The sequence below is a fragment of the Ruditapes philippinarum genome, unplaced genomic scaffold (genome assembly GCF_026571515.1).
Source record: "Ruditapes philippinarum isolate M1 unplaced genomic scaffold, ASM2657151v2 ctg1061_1_1_1_1, whole genome shotgun sequence".
Taxonomy (NCBI): domain Eukaryota; kingdom Metazoa; phylum Mollusca; class Bivalvia; order Venerida; family Veneridae; genus Ruditapes; species Ruditapes philippinarum.
In genome coordinates this window covers 150,798-170,825 of record NW_026863400.1, presented here as the reverse complement: position 1 = coordinate 170,825, position 20,028 = coordinate 150,798, and the positions used below count along the sequence as shown (strand labels likewise).

General features: G+C 32.8%; 2 protein-coding genes across 2 annotated transcripts; both read right to left on the bottom strand.

Annotated features, from left to right (window-relative positions):
• Positions 1-2,972: 2,972 nt before the first annotated feature.
• Positions 2,973-8,891, bottom strand: LOC132722018 (uncharacterized). The gene is made up of 6 exons (XM_060706413.1): positions 8,809-8,891; positions 7,865-7,936; positions 7,058-7,201; positions 4,067-4,168; positions 3,491-3,671; positions 2,973-3,201 (listed from the first exon to the last, which is right to left on the bottom strand). The coding sequence occupies exons 2-6, from the start codon at positions 7,925-7,927 to the stop codon at positions 3,056-3,058; spliced, it is 636 nt and encodes a 211-aa protein (XP_060562396.1). The 5' UTR covers positions 7,928-7,936; positions 8,809-8,891; the 3' UTR covers positions 2,973-3,055.
• Positions 8,892-17,614: 8,723 nt separating this feature from the next.
• On the bottom strand, positions 17,615-19,788 carry LOC132722016 (potassium channel subfamily K member 2-like). Its single transcript, XM_060706412.1, has 3 exons — positions 19,462-19,788; positions 18,829-18,989; positions 17,615-18,067 (listed from the first exon to the last, which is right to left on the bottom strand). The coding sequence occupies exons 1-3, from the start codon at positions 19,721-19,723 to the stop codon at positions 17,993-17,995; spliced, it is 498 nt and encodes a 165-aa protein (XP_060562395.1). The 5' UTR covers positions 19,724-19,788; the 3' UTR covers positions 17,615-17,992.
• Between the last annotated feature and the right edge of the window lie 240 nt (positions 19,789-20,028).

The following is a 20,028-nucleotide window of genomic DNA, read 5'->3' as shown; positions in this document are numbered from 1 at the left end:
CGTAAGATGTGTCGTGTTCTTTTAATGACGTCATTCTGCCGATATTGTGAACGAATTTTATCACCTACATTAAGAAAATAGCGCTAATTAAGATATTAGTTTTAATGATTTCTTTTCGAGCTACAATTTTAAGTTATATACCAGGAATATGTACAAACGGAACTTGTTCTCGGGAAACTGCTTATTGTGTCACCTCTATGAAGTTGTGGCGACATATAGGGATCACTTCTCCGTCGTCTGTCTGTCTATTCGTCTGTCCGTCTGTCACAAGACCTGTCCGGACTACTCCTCATAAACTACTGGTGCAATTTCATTCAAACCTAACAGGAAAGATCAGTACGAAGTCTAGTTGTGCATATCGCCAGCATTTTCCGGTTCAATGATTTTTGTCTGAGTTATTGCCCTTTAATTATTTTTATTTTTAATTATTATTAATAATTATTTAATTATTATTATTATTATTTGATTTTCATTGTTTGTCCGGACTATTCCCCTTACACCACTTATTTAATATCAATGAAACTTTACAGGATTGATCTGTAAGTCAAGTCCTTGCGCTGCATGGGCTATCAGGTTGAATGATTTTTGGCCGAGTTAAGGCTCTTCAATTTTCTGTGTGTTGCCAGATACACAAAAGCTTGTCCGGACTCTTTCTCAAAAACTACTGGTGCAATTTCATCCAAACTTTACAGGAATGATCAGTACCAAGTCTAGTTGTGCATATTATCGGCTTTTTATGGTTCAATAAATTTTGTCAGAGTTATGGCCCTTTAATTACTTTTAACTTTTAATGTTTCTACGGACTACTTCTCATATACCACTAATTCAATTTCAATGAAAATAACAGGATTGATTGGTATGTCAAGCACTTGCGAATATTACACGGGTTTTCCGCTTGAATGATTTAAGCCTAGTTATGGCCCTTGAAATAATAAAATTTGTCCGGATCTACTTTTCAAATACCATTAATGTAATTTCAATGAAACGAGATTAATTTTTAGGTCAAGTACTTGTGGGTTATACACAAGTTTTTCGCTTGAATGATTTTTGGCCTAGTTATTGCCCGTGTTCTGTGTGTTGATTGCTACACAGAAGTTTGTCTGGACTAATCCTCAGAAACAGCTGGTGCAATTTCATCAAAATTTTAGGGGAATGATCAATACCATGTCTAGTTGTGCATCTCATCAACATTTTTCGATTCATTGTTTTTTGTCAGAAATTTTGCCCTTTTATAATTTTAATTTTGAAATTTGTCCGGACTACTCCTGTTATACCACTATTGCAATTTCAATGAAACTTTACAGGATTGATCGATAGCTCGAATTCTTGTGCATATTACACAGGTTTTTAGGTTGTATGATTTTTTGCCAAGTTATGGCTATCATAAGGCGACACATATCATCACTTATGGCCCTTGTATTTGTAATTAAGCAGAGCTTCGTTACAGCCGGGCAAGCTTCTTGTAATCTTTTATGGAACCCGTGCATGTTTTACAAAGCTTTAGCCGGTGATGTTTAAGTACAACATATCTTTAAAATATGTTGTAAAAGAAAAAAAAGTAACTCTTATTGGGAATCAATGCATTTTATGTTAAATCTTAGCTAATTAATTTTAACATCTCCGTTTTCATTAATGCATGCATTGCGTGCTTTCATTTCAAGACTGATGTACCTTAATCAATTTTGTTTTCACAGTACATGTAGCAACATATCAAATGTGTTTATATCTGACATCTAATAAAGCTTTTCCACTACCTCTCTTTATAGATTTTTTGAAAGATGTATCATTACAAAATGTGCCAAGTGACTCCCCTCATAAATGGATCAGGCAAACTGAGTCAATAAATAGTTAAACTGTGACGTGTTACACGTCAAATTGCTCCAGTACCACTGTGATAATACCCCCTGACGGTGACAACACCCCTCCCCTCAATGTATTAACTTCCCCTCAATGTGAATATACCCCTTAACTGTCATAATACACCATCACTGTGATAAAAACCCTCCCCTCGATGTGAAAACACCCTTTTACTGTAATAATACATGTAACATTCTGACTGTGATAATAAGCCTCCCCTCGATTTGATAACACCCCCTTATTGTGATAATACATGTAACCATCTTACTGTGATAGTAACCCTCCCATCAATGTGATAACACCCCTGACAGTTATTATAACCCTCTTAAACGTGGAGACATTTTTATATAGTACTGGCCCTTGTTTTTTATTTGATTATGTTATGAAACACTTGTAATTTGATGTACGTTGTATACCACTTTCCTAAAGACACATAAAGGATCTACATTAAAGATAATCATATACCTAGTCACTGTTTCTTTAACTCATATTGGCAGGTTTACAAGAAATACAATATTTGCCCCTCACTGCTCACGGGTAGAGTCCCGTCTGGGACTTTGAATTCATTAATGTGAGGAAGCTTTCCAGCTAGATTACCGAAGGTAAATCATGGTTCTACACAATTGCCTGTCCATGCCTGAAATTAAATACGAAGGGGAAATGGAGGTCAAACTTCACCAGTAAAGCTGGAAAGTTGCCGCATGGTCTTTACTGTGTCCGTGTGATTTCTAATCAAACAGATGAAACACTTGACCATTGCAAACCTGATAATGGTAATAACCGAATTGTGCATAATCATGGCATGTTCCCTATTTAGTCAGTTCATTATTTTGATATTTTCATTTTAAATAATGAATGATCTTTACAGAATGAAAGTTAAACAAGTTCATGTAAGTTATTTAGCTAACAAAAAGGTTAAACGCTTATGTCTGGGTCTAGAATTTGTGGGGAAAAAATCAATAAATAGACAAAAAACATTTAAAGAATCTTGCAGAGGTGTTTCAAATCAAATCGCGTGTATTAGAATAATATTGTTTTCAAAAGGATATTACTATGTTTACATACAAATGATATTTATGTTAGCTAAATTAAAATAATGTTAAGATAACCCAATATGAATTTAGATTGTGTTTTTTATTTAAACAGAAGATATAAACAGTATTGCTTTTAAGATGAAAATAATTAGACAGAACATATATTAACGCTTTCCAAGACAGTCCACACACAATTGTCCCCCAATTGGCTCTTTACTCAGTCCATCAGGTAGCATGTTTAAACTCTCCTGTTTAGCCAGTTCTTTCGTTATTGTAATGCAAATAAAACACCATCTTGCTTCTGCAGCCACTGCAAACAAAATCAGATATGATTTTAAATAAAAAAAAACAACTTATATATTCCAAAGGTCTCGGCTTATCATCTCGCGTGATTTTGTTAAATCTAAATCGATATGATAATTTAAGGACATTTAGACTTTAGAATGAATATGTTATAATAAAGAGCCGTGTAGACATCCATAGCCTATAAATGTAGTCCGACAATTATGTACTTAACTGACTGCTTCTTTTCAGTTATCCTATAACGTATATGACAAAAGCTCATCTCTAGAAACTTTGAGGTAAAAAACCCGACTTACAATCCGATGCGAGATACATCATATCCCTCTTTGTCACGACTTGCGAACGTACCATAAAGTATGATTCGTAGTTTTTACAAAAACTTGCTATTTTATCCCCATAGAAAGATAAGTTTTGTGACGGAATGGGACTGTTTGAAACAACTTTAAAGATTTGCGATATCCTTTCATTTCCACCATTCTGAAAGAAGAAATTTTATTGTGATCATATATTAAGAACGTATTGCTTCTGGCCTAGTGGAATATAATATAATATAACGGTAAAGATTAAACTTTTGACCTCCATTCAAAAATCCTTTAAAATCAAATGATGTACAATTTTCAAATTGTCAATCAAATTACTTACTATTCATGACTTAGTTGAGCTATTTTAAAAAAAACCCAACATGTATTTCAACATGTAAACTAATAAAGAAATGGAAAATATACATGGATGAGCGTCTGCTTTGAAAATATCAGATTCAGTTTTACAAAAAACCATGAAAAAAGCAAAACGCCCCTAGTCCCTTGAACCGTTATTAGCAATATTCAGTTTTAAACATACAAATGTAATAATATTAGGACCAATAAACTTACATGTCCGATTCTATCTATCCTATTTTTCATATCTGACATAGTATGGGAAGATTTGTGTATGTGACATTTCCCGTGCATAACATCCTTCAAAACGCTGAAACCCTGTGAAATATATATTTGTAAATAATGTGCAATTTAATAAAATTTATTGGTATTGAGAGAAGATGCCCCGGATTACGTGTACAGATTTACTTTTTCAGAAATATATTTGTTTCTCAAAGATGACTTACAATAGGACACTAAAATTGAAATCGTTTAATCAGAGTGAATTAACAAGTATGTCACCATTTATTTTGAAGATCTATATACAATGTTTTGTTCGTTTTTTGTTGTTGTATTTTGTGTTTTGTTGTCGTTGTTGTTGTTTTTGTATGGTTTCCGACACACCAACACAGTTTAGGTCATATGTCGCCGAATTAGGAAAGATAATTTAGGCTAACCTTTGGTGTTTTAAACTTTAAGCAACACCAGAAGTTAAAACCATCTCACCTGCTGCACGCCTACTAAACGGTGGCTCTTTCACATTTCGGTGATTTGTTTAAATGAGAGCCATTGACACTTCCGTTGCAGAGCCCTCGATGAAAACAAGTCTGAAAGAGGTACGAAATTTTAGTAAAATTGTCAATTTAAAAATATCATGCTTGTTTTTCAAAAATCGAAGAATGTCATGCCACGTAGAACATTTTTCTCATCATGTTGGGTGCAGTTTCGATTAGAAATACCCTGAAATGACGTTGCTTGAACTTTTACCAAATATAACCTTGTGGGTTTTCTTTTACGAGGAGACACATTTTGAGTGATTTCCCACCGTAAAGTAGATGCTGGCCCACTTAATCGTGCATATAGCATTGTCCTAACCTCCTCCTTGGACCAACACAAAAATAACTTACAGAACTTAGTTGAAAACCAAATAATCACATTTTTATTATTGTGATCGAGCCATCGACAAGGTGCTGGCGCCATCGGCAATGTGAATGAGCCCTCAAAAATGTGATGGAGCCAACAATATCATTCATTTTGTGATAATATGATGGAGTGTAACCGTTATTATTCGTAACTGATTAACATACATGTATACAATTTCATATGCATCGTATCACTGGGATGACATATTGAAATAAAATACTTACGCGATTTGATCATTCGAATTCATTAAAACCTCTTTGTATAAAATATTAACAGATTATGCACACACAAATAGTTTTTTACTTTTAGTCGGTAAAGTTTCAGTTTTTCATTTTGAAATTTATGTAAATCTCAGGTGGAATCTCGATATGAATAAGGGGATACAAAAAAGATTTTCGGAAAGACGTACGCCAATAAGGCCAGGGTTAAATTTCATATAAAAAATCTATCATGAGCAGGCGGCGACCAGTACATTATGTGGTTTATGTGATGCGCGATACGCAACACCATCTTCTCTTAAAAGGCACGTTGAACGCTGACGGACCACATACGGAAAAATGCCTCTGTTTGGTACAATACTTGCATGTGTGACTCTTCTTTATACTTTTTCCGCATCTTTGGAGGTGTCGTTTTAAGTTGCGTTCATTAGCAAACTTTTTCTCACACTTTCACAATTCAGCTTATTGACATTTTGTTTTTTCCGTATGTGGTCCGTCCTGTCTTTCTTTGTGTATAATGAACTATTGCATTCTTCAATCGTGCACACAAGTTCCCTTGTACACGTTCAACGTGCCTTTTAAGAGAAGATGGTGTTGCGTATCGCGCATCACATAAACCACATAATGTACTGGTCGCCGGCTGCTCATGATAGTTTTTTTTATATGAAGTTTAACCCTGGCCTTATTGGCGTACGTCTTTCCACACAAATCACACGAAAATCGTTTTTGTATCCCCTTATTCATATCGAGATTCCACCTGTGATTTACATAAATTTCAAAATGAAAAACTGAAACTTTACCGACTAAAAGTAAAAAACTTTTTGTGTGCCTAATCTGTTAATATCTTATAAATACAAAGAGGTTTTACTTCGATTTTAATGAATTCGAATGATCAAATCGCGTAAGTATTTAATTTCAATATGTCATCCCAGTGATACGACGCATATGGAATTGTATACATGTATGTTAATCAGTTACGAATAATAACGGTTACACTCCATCATATTATCACAAAATGAATGATATTGTTGGCTTCATCACATTTTTGAGGGCTCATTCACATTGCCGATGGCGCCAGCACCTTGTCGATGACTCGATCACAATAATAAAAATGTGATTATTTGGTTTTCAACTAAGTTCTGTAAGTTATTTTTTGTGTTGGTCCAAGGAGGAGGTTAGGACAATGCTATATGCACGATTAAGTGGGCCAGCATCTACTTTACGGTGGGAAATCACTCAAAATGTGTCTCCTCGTAAAAGAAAACCCACAAGGTTATATTTGGTAAAAGTTCTAGCAACGTCATTTCAGGGTATTTCTTATCGAAACTGCACCCAACGATGATGATAAAAATGTTCTACGTGGCATTACATTCTTCGATTTTTGAAAAACAAGCATGATCTTTTTAAATTGATAATTTTACTAAAATTTCGTACCTCTTTCAGACTTGTTGTCATCGAGGGCTCTGCAACGAAAGTGTCGATGGCTCTCATTTAAACAGATCACCAAAATGTGAAAGAGCCACCGTTTAGTATGCGTGTGCTGGAGCCAAGAGATGTTTAGACTCCAATAATTCAAACTAATTTAGTCGCCTCTTACGGCTGAAATTCTAATGCCTCAATTTGTATAGGCAATCCCATCAGTCACAAAGGGGATACGAATCTGACAAAGTTGAATTATTATTCTGTTCAATATGTGTTACTGGTATTCATATTTCGTTTAAGTTTTATTTATTTACTCAGTATGATATTTTTGTGCAAGTGTGACTAATGAAAAAAAAATGAAAACAAAATATATTAAAATCTGGAAACAAAGTGATCCCTCGGGACATTCATTGCAACTGACAAATGAACAAAAAAGGATACTCACCGCACGTGCGTCGTGTAAGTTAATAGTAGGTATTCCGGTTCCGTTTATATGTGAAACAGTGACCATAACATATCCTTCCGCCTCGTCAACCATCACATCTTCATCAGCAAACATACGATTGTGGAAAACACGTATCCTTTGGAACTGCGTGATTGTAAATAAACAGTAACGTTAAGTTACAACATAAAATCAATTATACTAAATTAGAAAAAGAATAAGTGAATAACAAGTAATGTAGTTATGTAAATAGTATATTATTCTATTATAGCATTCACTTATATATGTCTATATATTCTAATATACGATTCAATTATGTTCGTAAATGTAAACTTCGGAAGCAAATTTAGGCCATTATGTAATATGTCTTACACTTTACTGTAAGAGAAACATAATATGTGAACACATATGCATGGTGTCATACCGCGTACGATACAGTCTTGTTCGTATAAAATGGCTCCAATCAAATGAACTAACAAATTAGCCATGCATGCAAATTAACCATTCAGATGGCATTTACTATTGTTTTTCGTGTATTGCTTATTTTATGTCGACTGTTGGTCAATCGTGTCTATAATTTGAAATATGATTATATTCTCCCGGGGAAATGCCGGTATGACAGTGTACTTTTTCAATACATTTCGGTATAGCTAAGTTAGATAAATATAAAAGTATATTTCGGGAAATAAAGATTTCTTTAAGAAGTTACTTTTGCGTAAAATATATTTCTAGAAAAGACTATGATATTATTTTTGAAAGGAGACCTATATTCAGTTTGTATTTAAATAAAGTTATGATGAAAATATTTACCTCAGGGTATGCAATTGCAGCTCCCATCAATCCAACCAATAAATGTACGTCACAGATATTCATTCTTCTTTTCTGATAAAAGATTATAAAAGTTTGGCTTTAAAACGTCACGGTTTGTGTTCTTTAATTCTTAAACATGATTTGTTCAATGTATTTCGTATCATATTTTATAGAATTTTGAAATTCTAGATATGCTTCAATCCTCGGGCGAAGTCATTCGATAAAGTTTAGTAGCACACGCGTTTTGCTTTACAAAACTTCAGTGGAAATAAAAAGGATTAATGATTGTCGTTTTGTCCCAATATCAATTTAAGAGCTGGCGTCAAATTTTCGATTTGAAGCAAAAGAACAATTAAAAGTGTCATATTAGTTTATCTTAATTACTGTTTTTTAAAGGGAGCAGTTTTTCTCCTTGTAATCGATCGATATTATCTTTAAAAAAGTATAAAGCTATAAGTTTTTGATGCACAAAAAAAAGTGTTCGGATTTTAAAAAAGAATACTTTCAAAATGTTTGTATGAATTAAAAATGGCAATAAATTGCCTTAAAGCGAGTGGCGCATGCACAAAGTCATTGCTAAACGGATAAAATCCTACTTACAATAGCAAAATAATATTTTGTTCCGGAACATTTTATTATATTTACGTACATTTTTCATGTGTATTAAATAACAGAGACATTCTATGATACAACTTTTTCGGGAATCAGCCATATAATAATGGAACCAATATAATTGTACTGTTGATAAATTTTATAAGAATATTTCATAAGACATATATTTATACCCTTTAAAAATTGTATAAATTTAATATCTTATATTTAATTTTTATTAATTTTAAATCGCTGAGTAAAATTTTGCTCCCAAGCATCGAAGAAAAGAATCTATAGATGATAAATTTTAAGAAACAGTAAATCTTATAATTATATTATGCAACAAGACTTACCTTTTCTAAAATGTCGATGAAATGTTTATGAAGTTTTACAATACTGAGCCCTTTATATAATAGTCATCTGCAACATATCGGTTTAGATTTGGCACCAAGATATCTTGTTTATCAAAACAATCGTGCTATAGAGTTCTATAATTGATTGAAATTAGTTCAAAACTCTATATTGTAAGTGGTGCAAGGTGAAATATTTTAAATGTAAACAAGATAAGATGAGCAAGTGTGACTGTTCATGTTCTGATGTGACATTTTGTGTAACTCCTTTCTTTGACATCTTTTGATTTTCGTTTAGCAGGAAAATCATTCCAGTTTGTAACAGGCACACAATCTTTCTGATCCCTTATAAGAGCATTAATACACTCCGTTCGTGCATTACCATCTGTATGAGCGCAAGGACGCGTTTGACAACCGTGGCCGTCATAGCAGAAAGCTTTTTTTACTTGGCCCCCTGGGCCACGCATATCAAAAATCGTGCAAAACAATGGCACTTGCGATATTTTGCATGCAAGAAATTATCTACATTACCAACATTGGCAATCAATTTAAATATTGTATGTTTGCTACTATGACAAACGGGAAGTGGTTAATTTGAAATATTTAACAATGTGATAATGCATTCACATAAGATGACGCCAACAAATAATGACAAAGCAGCCAAACGGACGCGTTTGTCGTGTAAATTAAGGTGTAGAAACTATGATATCAGGATTACTTCCCGCGTAGGTTCAAATCCCTTCAGGGACAAACCATTGTTTTCTTGAGCAAAGGAACTTTACACTCATTGCTCAGTACTGGTTGGTTCTATGAACGGATCCGAGAGTGTGTCTATAAACTTATAGATTACTACACAATTAGACTAAGTCGAATTCTGCATAAAATAACTTTCATAAAAATGTGTCTCTGCAATTATGAGAAAAAATATTTTAGTTCCTTCTGACAATTTCAAACAAGTATTACATTATTTATAGGAAGAATTGATATAGTCACAATTCTGGTAAACGATGCACATGGAATATAAATAAATGTAATTTATGTTATATAACACCTATATAAATCATAGCTAGATATACTTTTCTGATAACTTTTTGATTTTTTGACCCTAGTATATAATTAATTATATTATATATCTTTTAGTTATGAAATTGATATTGTTTTGGACGTTATATGTTCATATATACTCGGATGGTAATAAACTTTCAAATTATTTTATAACAGGTTTAGGTACGTGTCTGTTTTTGCTCCGATGTTTTGAAAATGTTTAGTAAATGTGTCATAAACACATCTTGAGAAGGCAACATACGTTTAAGAAGTACATCTACGTGTGCCAGATAAAAGATAAACTTTTAAACAAAACAAAGATGACCTGTATTTAAAGTATGCCTAACATTGATAAATTAACAGGAGAAAGCATACATTGTCCCTGCACTAAGCACCATCTAATTTGAATTTTATATTACTTATTTCTTCATTTCTTCAATTGTTGCGTGGTAAAATACTTCCAGAGTTTGTGCTGCAATATTACACGAACAAACACTTGCTGGGTTTGCTGATAATTGTTTTTACCATCGCAAAAGTCAATCTTAATTCCCGAATGTCTCTTTCGGAAAACTTCGGCTATTTTCCCCAGTACCCGTGATCACAACCGAGGGTTCTCCGAACGAAACATTTGGGAATTAGTTTTTGCGAGGGTATGAAAAAGTCTCGCAAGAACATTTTTTGATTTTCGCGAGAATTAATTTTCACGAATGATGTCGCAGACTTTCGCGGAAATGTTACACCTCGCTTCTTGAGCTAATGAAAAGTGTTATACAAGTGATTTAGACGCATGCCAATAGGCGACATATTTACTAACCCTAACAGTACACAGTAGATATGCCTATATTCCGATTATGGACGTGACCGTTTTTCGTTATTTACATGTCTTCCTTTCGAAAATATGTAAATAAATCGTGACTTTTTTAGGAAACAAAAGTTCAAAAAGTACAACTCCGTGCAAAATGGAAGACAAACATAATATTATGAACAAAACAAGGATGACCTGTATGTATGGCATTGATAAACACAGGACATATAAACACATTCTAATTTCGATTTAAATTTTGATATTATTGAAATTTTGATTAAAAGTTTGCTTTAACTTATTTTGATTGTGATATAAGCTTGAAGGTTGTTTAAACCGCTCGCTCTGGAGTTTGCCTCTCCGAACTAACAAGTCCTAGTGCCATATGAGAACAACCCCATGAAGACTTGAACCCAAGATGCCAGGGTTGCAAGGCACATATCTTAACCAAAAGGCAACTGTTTCATTTTGATTTTTATCTTTAATTTGAGTATACATACAGGCAAGTTTGGTGATGTTATGAACTTGTTTTACCAGTATCAATCTGCTATTGATGAAGATAGCAATTTAAGTCAGTACAACTGCAAGATTTTGTGTAAACCATTGCCACTGTAAACAACGTTTCGAGGGGTTAAATCTTTAAACCATCCGGATGTTAATCATAACTTACATTTCATGCTTACATTTAAAGGCACATGAGCACATTATGCCTCTGAAAAGCCTTTAGTTTTATTTCTCAAAAGCTTTCTATTTTGGATGACTTGCTCTACCTTTCAAAAAGTAACTACTCGGAACATCTTTTGGTCCTGTTGCCTTTTGGCAATTAGTACAATTACAGAGATTTAGAATTTTTAATGGGGGTCAAAGTATTACTTAGTTTAAATTTTGCTACCTTTATGACAAATAATTTCACAACCATAGCTACTTTTCTTCGGTTGATACGCATCTATCGTGCTCTGAAAACCATTATTCAAATTTTATAAAACTTATGTGAAGGAAAAAATCATTCGTTTCTGACGCATATTGTATCTTGAATAAATAAAGACTGTTCATAATTTGAGCCGTGCCATGACAAATCTAACATAATGGGTTTGCGACCACCATGGATCCAGACCAGCCTGCGCATCTGCGCAGTCTGTTCAGGATCCATGCTGTTCGCTTACACACACTGTAACAAGTAGAGAAACTGATAGCGAACAGCATGGATCCTGATCAGACTGCGCGGATGCGCAGGCTGCTCTGGATCCATGCTGGTCGCAAACGCATTATGTTGGTTTTGTCATGACGCGGCTCATTTACTAATGGTCCTACACATGACTTTATATAGGTTTACCTAATACCGTATCTTGTCTTTACTTTCAATAATTCATTTATCAAATGAAAGTGACATTCATGTAAACAAAGAATAAACGAACATAAACGAAAATCTATACGGGAATAACAATAGCTGTATGACTTGACAAACATTTTTATTGTGTAAAATCAACGAATAATATATAAATAAACTGCTCTCATATAAATATTATTTCACTCCTTCTGCTTTCAGTTCCACCTTCACTATTATGAAATCTTTGCAATATCTGAAATAATTTGAATTTAAATATTAATGTAATATGAAACAATTTTACGCTATAATTTCCCACTTTTAACAAACACTATTATTCATTTACAAATCAATCTTCATACTCATATAATTCCTTGTCCTAATAATAAGTATATGTATAATAAGTGAAATGATAAGTTTGAGCGATTGTTGGGGGGATTGCCCGTATGCAGGAGGGTGTATCATGTCGCTGACCTTTGCCACTTGCCTCTCACCGATGTATCGTCAATCCTGTGTCTAAACAAGAGCACCTCTTTCGAGGTATACAAGTAAACTTCTCTAGTCGGCTACATGCGAGCTTAGTGCATTCGCTAAAAGAAAATGATAATTAAAAGATATACAAAGTTATCATTTTATAGTATGTTTATAACTCTTACACAAATAACGAAAATTCGGATGATGCTGATGCCATGTAGATTTGATCAAATGTATTTGTGGCGGCGTTTCCCAGTTACTGAATTTAGCGATGAAATGGTCCGTTTTATCATGAAATAAACTTTTTTCCTCCAATTTTCAACCACACAGCGATTCAGATTAAAAAATACATTATATGTAGATATATGGTCTAGAAATCAATTAAAATTGAAATCAGATCACAACATCAGTTATTGAAGAAAATATATGATATTTATTCTGGGAAACATACCCTGCTTTGAATTTGGAACCGTTCATTTAAAGGGATATAAAAACCTAAAACTCAGCTGAGGGAAACTATCCAGGTAGCAGACCGAATATATTCAGTAGTTCGGTCACGATGTTTAATCGGAACACCCCGGCTATTATTTATAAGAATACATCTTATCCGAAGTTTGACGGAAAAGGCCGAAAAGATGCGATAAACTAAAGTCTTTTACAACAAATAATGCTTGTAAGTCGCCACATTATCTTTACAGTGGGGGCATGACTTTAAACTAAACAAAAGCAACAACATTCTTAAAAAGTATAATGACGTCATCATTATGATGAGATATTACTTACATTATGATGTCACGGATTTATTTTCTATTGTGTGTACATTTTGGACCGTGACAATGATGGTTGTCACAGCTGTATCCAGTATCACCGCAGTGTGTACAATCGCTGTTATCGTAACACTCGTGCTCGTCGTGACAGTGACACTCGTGTGAGTGACAGTAGGCGCTGTGAGTATTGTCAATGCACGTGACATTCGCACATTCCGGATCTGAATGACAATGTTGGTGTTGTGCTAAAACTGAAATAAGGCAAATAAGAATGCACTTTAAATAAAAGAAGCCAATGAAAAAGTTCTACAAAGGAAAGTGATTTGGAATGAACAAGTTTCATCTTATTTCATGTAAGCTAAAATCAAGCAATGATTCTCATGAAATAAGGGAAATAAATGATTTTGCTGGCCATTTATGTACGCCTTGTACGCCTATTGGAAATGTCTTTGCAGTCACTATGATTAATCGTTTTGAACGCAAGCAATTTGAGGTTAATTTAGGACCTTAAAATATGAAAACCCAGAACTGCAATATATAACTTTATAAATAAAGATTAAATAAGTAAGTTAATAAATAAATAAATAAATGAATAAATAAATTTGAATAAATAAATAAATAAATAAATAAATAAATAAATAAATTAATTAATTAATTAATTAATTAATTAATTAATTAATTAATTATAAATTAATTAATGATAAAAAATAAACTCACAAAAATGAACAAAAAAGAAACAACAAAAAACCCGTAATTTCCATGCAATTTCATTTGATGATAGTTTAAGTATTCAGAATGTTATTTACATGTTAAGGCACATTAAACGTTTATCTTATCTTATCTTGTCTTATCTTATCTAAAAACTAGATAAAAAGCCCTAGCCTCCGCTTTTCTTTTCTTTAGTTTAGTACATAAAGCAATGTTGAAATAATTCTTAATGCAGTCAGCTTTTTCGCCGATTTTATGGTGAAAAAATCTTTAAAAAATATAAAATATTTCAAATATATTTATTTGACATTAGATATTTATTAGAAAAATCGAATCATCATTAGCTGTCTACGTGATATTATTTCAGAAATTTGAAAAGTAAAAAGACATCAAGAAACAAATAAATAAATAAATAAATAAAATACAAACAAACAAACAAACAAACAAACAAACAAACAAACAAAAGAGAATAAAGAATTTAGAAGAAAATAAAATGCAGACAAATTACATGAAAAACAAATATTTTAATAAATTTAGTATGAAATGAGGAATGCTGAACTTGGTTACAAACATAAAAATGTTTGCTATGATATTCAAATAATAGTAAGTTGATCTGTCTTTACAATTCTAAAGACAGGTTGTATGTTGATACATTGTTATTCTAAAATCTTAACATTTTTTTATTCGGCTTTACGTCGCACCAACTCAGCATATAGGTATCATAGCTTTACTGGTGGAGGGAGACCTCAGGTGTCCCTCTGTACATTATTTCAGGTACAAACGGGCACCTGAGTAGAACCACGGACGTTCCGTAAGCTAGCTGTATAGCTTTCTCACATGAAAGAATCCAGACACCTGCGCGACTTGAACCTACAGTGGGGAGAGGCAAGTAGTTTATAATATGAACATACTCTAAGTATAAAACAATGAAACAAAAAGTAAATAAATACATAATTGACTTACCATAGATGGCATAGGCGAAGATTGTGCAGACGATAAATAAAGTCTTCATTTTGCTTCTTTTTAAAATTAGATTTTTATATCTACAAACAGCGTCATGGTTCAATCTTTTAATAAATTCGAAGTACAGAAAGAGGATAAGTTTGCATTACTTTATATAGAATGAATTTTCAGGGGACGGGGAGTATGCGTCTGGAAGGGGGTAGTTGCGGGGTTGTTAAAGTTTCTTAGAAATTTCAAAGAATATTTGTTTCCTGTTATCTGTCGTCTTAAACACCGGATACATTTAACCATTTACATATTTTGCAATTACTTAAAAGCATTTTCGTATGTTATTTAGTTGGTTAATGCGACGAAACTTTTTATGTGTATGCTTTGATTGGTGTTGTTGTCGGTCGTTGTTGTAAGTTCCGCATATATGCAAGTACGAATTGGGATGTGTTATAAAATAGTAATTTTAGTTTGTTCCTATCTCTATTTCAAGTTTAGTGGGCCGGTGTGGTGAAATGTACCTTCAAACACGCGATTAAAACAAGTTGGGTCGCTGAATCGTTTGTAGATAGATTAGAACATCTTTTTTTTCAAAATTCCATCGTCCGCCCAGTTTACCAAAAATTCTGGAACACTCATTCACTCAACGATAGTCGTTACTCGAGAAATATCTAAATAACTACTATTTTTTAGAAATGTTTCCATAACAGAATACAGTTCATTAAAAATGAGTAAAGCTTTCAATTTTCAGATGATTAATTAACAAGATTAACAAGATTAAGAAAAATATTAAAAACAAATGAATCGGTATTCATAAAAAACTTTACATATAAATTTTTTACAAAATATTGGAAAATCTGACGTCATAGAAACCTAAGCCAACCCTTACTTTAATATTTTTATATCTATATTAAATGTAATACATTATGCAGAGATATCACATCATTAATCAAATATAAATTATTTTCTTTCACCAAATTTTTAAAAATATTAAATTATTCATATAGACTTACTTAAGACCTAATATAATTTTTACACTAAGAGGACAAAATTGCCGTCGAAACGATTTTTTATGTGCAGTTATGAGTTTATTGTGTGAAATTATCTAACTTGACCTTGTTTTTAAATTCAACATTTCGAAATTCTAATCAACACAATGTATTTTTGCACACTGCACTCATTTTAAACATCTGACAGTGAAATGAGGTTATAAATAACACTGATTTATTTATAAATTTATTCCTTTATATGTATACTTGTAAATCAAAACACAAAGCAATAATAAATTATGGTTAAACATAATATCATGTAAAACATTCATATTGCGTACTTCAGCTTAAATCTGCTCCAAGGGTGAGACTACTGATGTTAAACATGGAAATGATTTTACGTAAAACTGATATCAATTAATCATTACATTGTACTTATCACCATAAGAAGGACATGGTGGTGAACAAAATAAGCACCGTCATTAACTTTCACTTTATTTACATATATCATATATGCTATTGTTCGAATGTTTAAAACGAATTCTTTATTACTTAATTAAAATGGTTATTAAACATTCGAGCATAATTTGTAATAATACATCCCTTGAATGCATAAATTGTATTGCGTGCACTATTAATCATTTAACTGAGAATTCATGTATCAAAAATAAAAATAAAAAGTTTTTCGGTACTAGATTGAAAGAAAAATGTAATATCCAGCAAATAATTCAAAACAATAAATATAATCTATATGTCGACTATTTAGATATTCAAAGATCGACTGGATATAAACGCTGGAAAAATTGTCGTCTACTAAAAATTTCGTCTTCCGAATTTTTTATATATTCTTTTTTTTTTTAATTGTAAAAGTGGGTCAAGAAGTTTGCTAGGAAAAGCGCTGTGGTATTCGATGTTTAGTCTGACACAATAATGTTTGCAAAATGTTGCTGCGAAAACTCTTAGGAGGCTTAGGGTTAAACTGTTAAACAATATAAACGGTAGGTGTTGAAACTAAACAAGCAAAGGAGGCAAAAGCAAATACCAAAAGACAGCACAAAAAAGCAGGGCGTCTGCATTAACTGAAATCTAATTAAACCTTTCGAGGGAAGATCGTTTTATGGCAAAACATGCTTTATTTCCTTTTCCAATAAAATGTTTTTTTGTTTAAAGGCACATTATGCCTAAGAAATAACTAATTTAGAAGGGAAAGGGCATACGTTAGTTAACGTTCAAATAATGGTTTTACAAAATTTTAGATACTTATTACCCGCAAAAAGCGGTGTTGAATGTGACATTATTTGTAATAAATATAGTAAATGTAAACAAAGTAGTGTTTTGACTTCCATACAAAATACTAAACTACTATAACTGTATTCATTACGAAAAGCAAAATAAGCAGAAAGTCCTTCAGGTAAATGGTAGATAGAGTAATTTTTAAACTACATCTGAAAACCAAAAATAAAAATTTGAGAAAAAGAAATAAAATCATTTCAGGGTCAAAATGTCCTTAAATTACAGCTTACGAGATTTATGAAACATTAATACTCCATAGGACATTTTCACACTGATTGCACCTAAAAAATAAATTTACCTAACGATTCAATTTAACCACTCCCCCCACCCCCACACGAGATGTTGACTCTTAAAGTCTTGACTTATATAGTAAATTAATGTAATCTAAAAATCGTCTTTCTTGCATAAAATTTAAATGCTGCTCATCAATAATTTATTGCTGAAGATTCTTTAGGCAACTCGATCACTGTGAGGTACTTCCCTCGCTGCATTGCATATAATTTTTGAGCCGCGTCACGACAAAACCAACATAATGGGTTTCCGACCAGCATGGATCCAGACCAGCCAGCGCGTCCGCGCAGTCTGATCAGGATCCATGCTGTTCGCTTACAAACCCTATTACAAGCAGAGAAACTGATAGCGAACATCATGGATCCTGATCAGACTGCGCGGATGCGCAGGCTGGTCTGGATCCATGGTGGTCGCAAACCCATTATGTTGGTTTTGTCGTGACGCGGCTAATATGACGTTAAAAGTCACTGCAGCAGACGACACTACGTTTGAAGTGACCACTTTGTCTATATATTTTGTATAGTCTTTAGTAACACAAACGCTGTCAGATTTGTGAGAAGGCACTATTATATTGTCCATTACTACGCGAACTTTTCCTAGATCTGATTGTATCTACCTCCTGTAAATGATAGAAATAAAATTATTGTCATAATTAATAGCAAAATCATTAAATAACAATATCTTAATTGGAATTGTTCTGGTCCTTTTCGGGATCATTAGCTCTAATACCTTTAGCATCGAAGATTTAATTCTTATTTCTATAGCCGCTACTAATGATCATGGTTAATGTTGCAAATATATCGGTGAAACCTTTGAACTTATGAACAGAATTACTAATACATGAAATATTGATCTCTCAATTTCAGAGTTTTAGTCAATTCATTCATTAATACAATATCTTACCCGAGAAAATGTCCAAAGGAAGATAAGGCTTACGAGATTCTTACGTAAGTTTTATCCCTCATGTACAGACTCAATCAAACCGAGTCTGTAATTTTCATGTAATTTTGCTGTTTTTAATGCTTCCGAAGGATCACTTTTTCAAGATATTTATTTTGTTATTCATAGATACTCAATTGCATAAAAGTGTGCACTTGGCTACTTAGAAATTCTGTATACTTCTTGAGCTAAATAGTGACACATAAAATTTGCATAAATGTATTGACCAGATAATAGTTTATTTTGAATGAAAATTTGATAAAATCAGTATTTTGGTTTCTATTTACCCACTAGATTGCCAGCTGAACCTGGTAACTACATATGCGACCAGAACAGACCAAGATCAGCTGGCACATCGCGGTCTACAATGTTCGCATATGTAATGGCGTAAGAATTGACAAAGACAATAGTAAATGAAAGAGAAGTGTAGAAAATACATACTTGAGGTTTCCTCCTTCGAATAGACTGCTCATTTTCTTTCACTTTATCTGTGAAATAATCTCCTATATCTGACAATATAACTGCAAACCATGATAAACCAACAAATATCCACACTAATGTGACCATCCGGTACCACACTGCGTATGAGTCTTTAGTCTGACCTGCTCAGAAAATAATGGATGATGCAATTAACAACAACAAGAAAAAAAACACAAAAAAACAACAGAAGAAGCAGGTTCGTTACTTGAAAAAGTATTAAATTTATTTGAAACTTATTTCGTTTCAGCTCATTGCGTAACATGCTCTTGCAACTTATATTTATCACTATCGAGTCCACTTCCTTGAAGTTACAAGTACTGATTTTGTCTGAAGAAACGTAGTCGTGACCATTTATCTTTCTTTAGTGTCAGGATTTTGTGAATCCGTCGTAATTTCGGCACTTGAATCATATCTAAGACAACTATTTATGTTAAAGATATTTTCTATGTAACATACATCGCTTAATACCAGAAGCAAAATGAAAAGCAACCACGTTCCACTTACAACTGTCGGTTCCAAAATCAAAACTAGCTATGTCTCTAATTCAGCAAATAAAAAAATAAGTATTTTCTTAGTACAATAAAGAACCCATACCTACAACATAGTCTCCGAACCCTACAGTGGTTAATGTTATAACAGCGTAATAAATAGATTCATACAATGACCATTCTTCAGCTCTGTGGAAGCCATAAGCTGGCAGGAGCACAAGTACACAACATCCAACAATTGATATAATAACAGTCTTCAGCACACGTTGCCATTTTGATTTCGATCGTTTCCGAAATTTCTTCAATGGTATGGATAACGTTTGTCCTATGGCCGCCAGGAACACACCGACAAGTGGTATACCAATCATTGCATAGAAGATACAAAATATTCTACCTTGTTGTGTTGATGGAGCTATGTGACCATAACCTGAAACGAATTGACTACACGGTTTTTATTCGCGGTAAAATGTTCCAACTTTGATAATTTTAAGCGAGAATAAAAAATGTTAATATATTACTCCTTCTAATTCATAATCATAATTATATTACTGAAATTTAAACCTTCAGTAAGTACTTAAAAACATGCTAAAAACAACAAAAGAAAAAAAAACAAATATAAAACAACAACAACAACAACAACAGTTTGACTAAGTACTGAGTACACCATTATTTG

What these genes read in the sequence shown, in the direction of transcription:
- LOC132722016 (XM_060706412.1), bottom strand. Translation starts at nt 19,723, where the DNA reads ATGATTGGTATACCACTTGTCGGTGTGTTCCTGGCGGCCATAGGACAA. An exon ending in GTTCGGAGACTATGTTGTAG is followed by an intron (nt 18,990 to 19,461) that starts GTATGGGTTCTT and finishes TTTTCTGAGCAG; the next exon opens with GTCAGACTAAAGACTCATAC. An exon ending in TTCGAAGGAGGAAACCTCAA is followed by an intron (nt 18,068 to 18,828) that starts GTATGTATTTTC and finishes TATCATTTACAG; the next exon opens with GAGGTAGATACAATCAGATC.
- LOC132722018 (XM_060706413.1), bottom strand. Translation starts at nt 7,927, where the DNA reads ATGAATATCTGTGACGTACATTTATTGGTTGGATTGATGGGAGCTGCA. An exon ending in ACTTACACGACGCACGTGCG is followed by an intron (nt 4,169 to 7,057) that starts GTGAGTATCCTT and finishes TATATTTCACAG; the next exon opens with GGTTTCAGCGTTTTGAAGGA. An exon ending in GATGTATCTCGCATCGGATT is followed by an intron (nt 3,202 to 3,490) that starts GTAAGTCGGGTT and finishes TTTTGTTTGCAG; the next exon opens with TGGCTGCAGAAGCAAGATGG.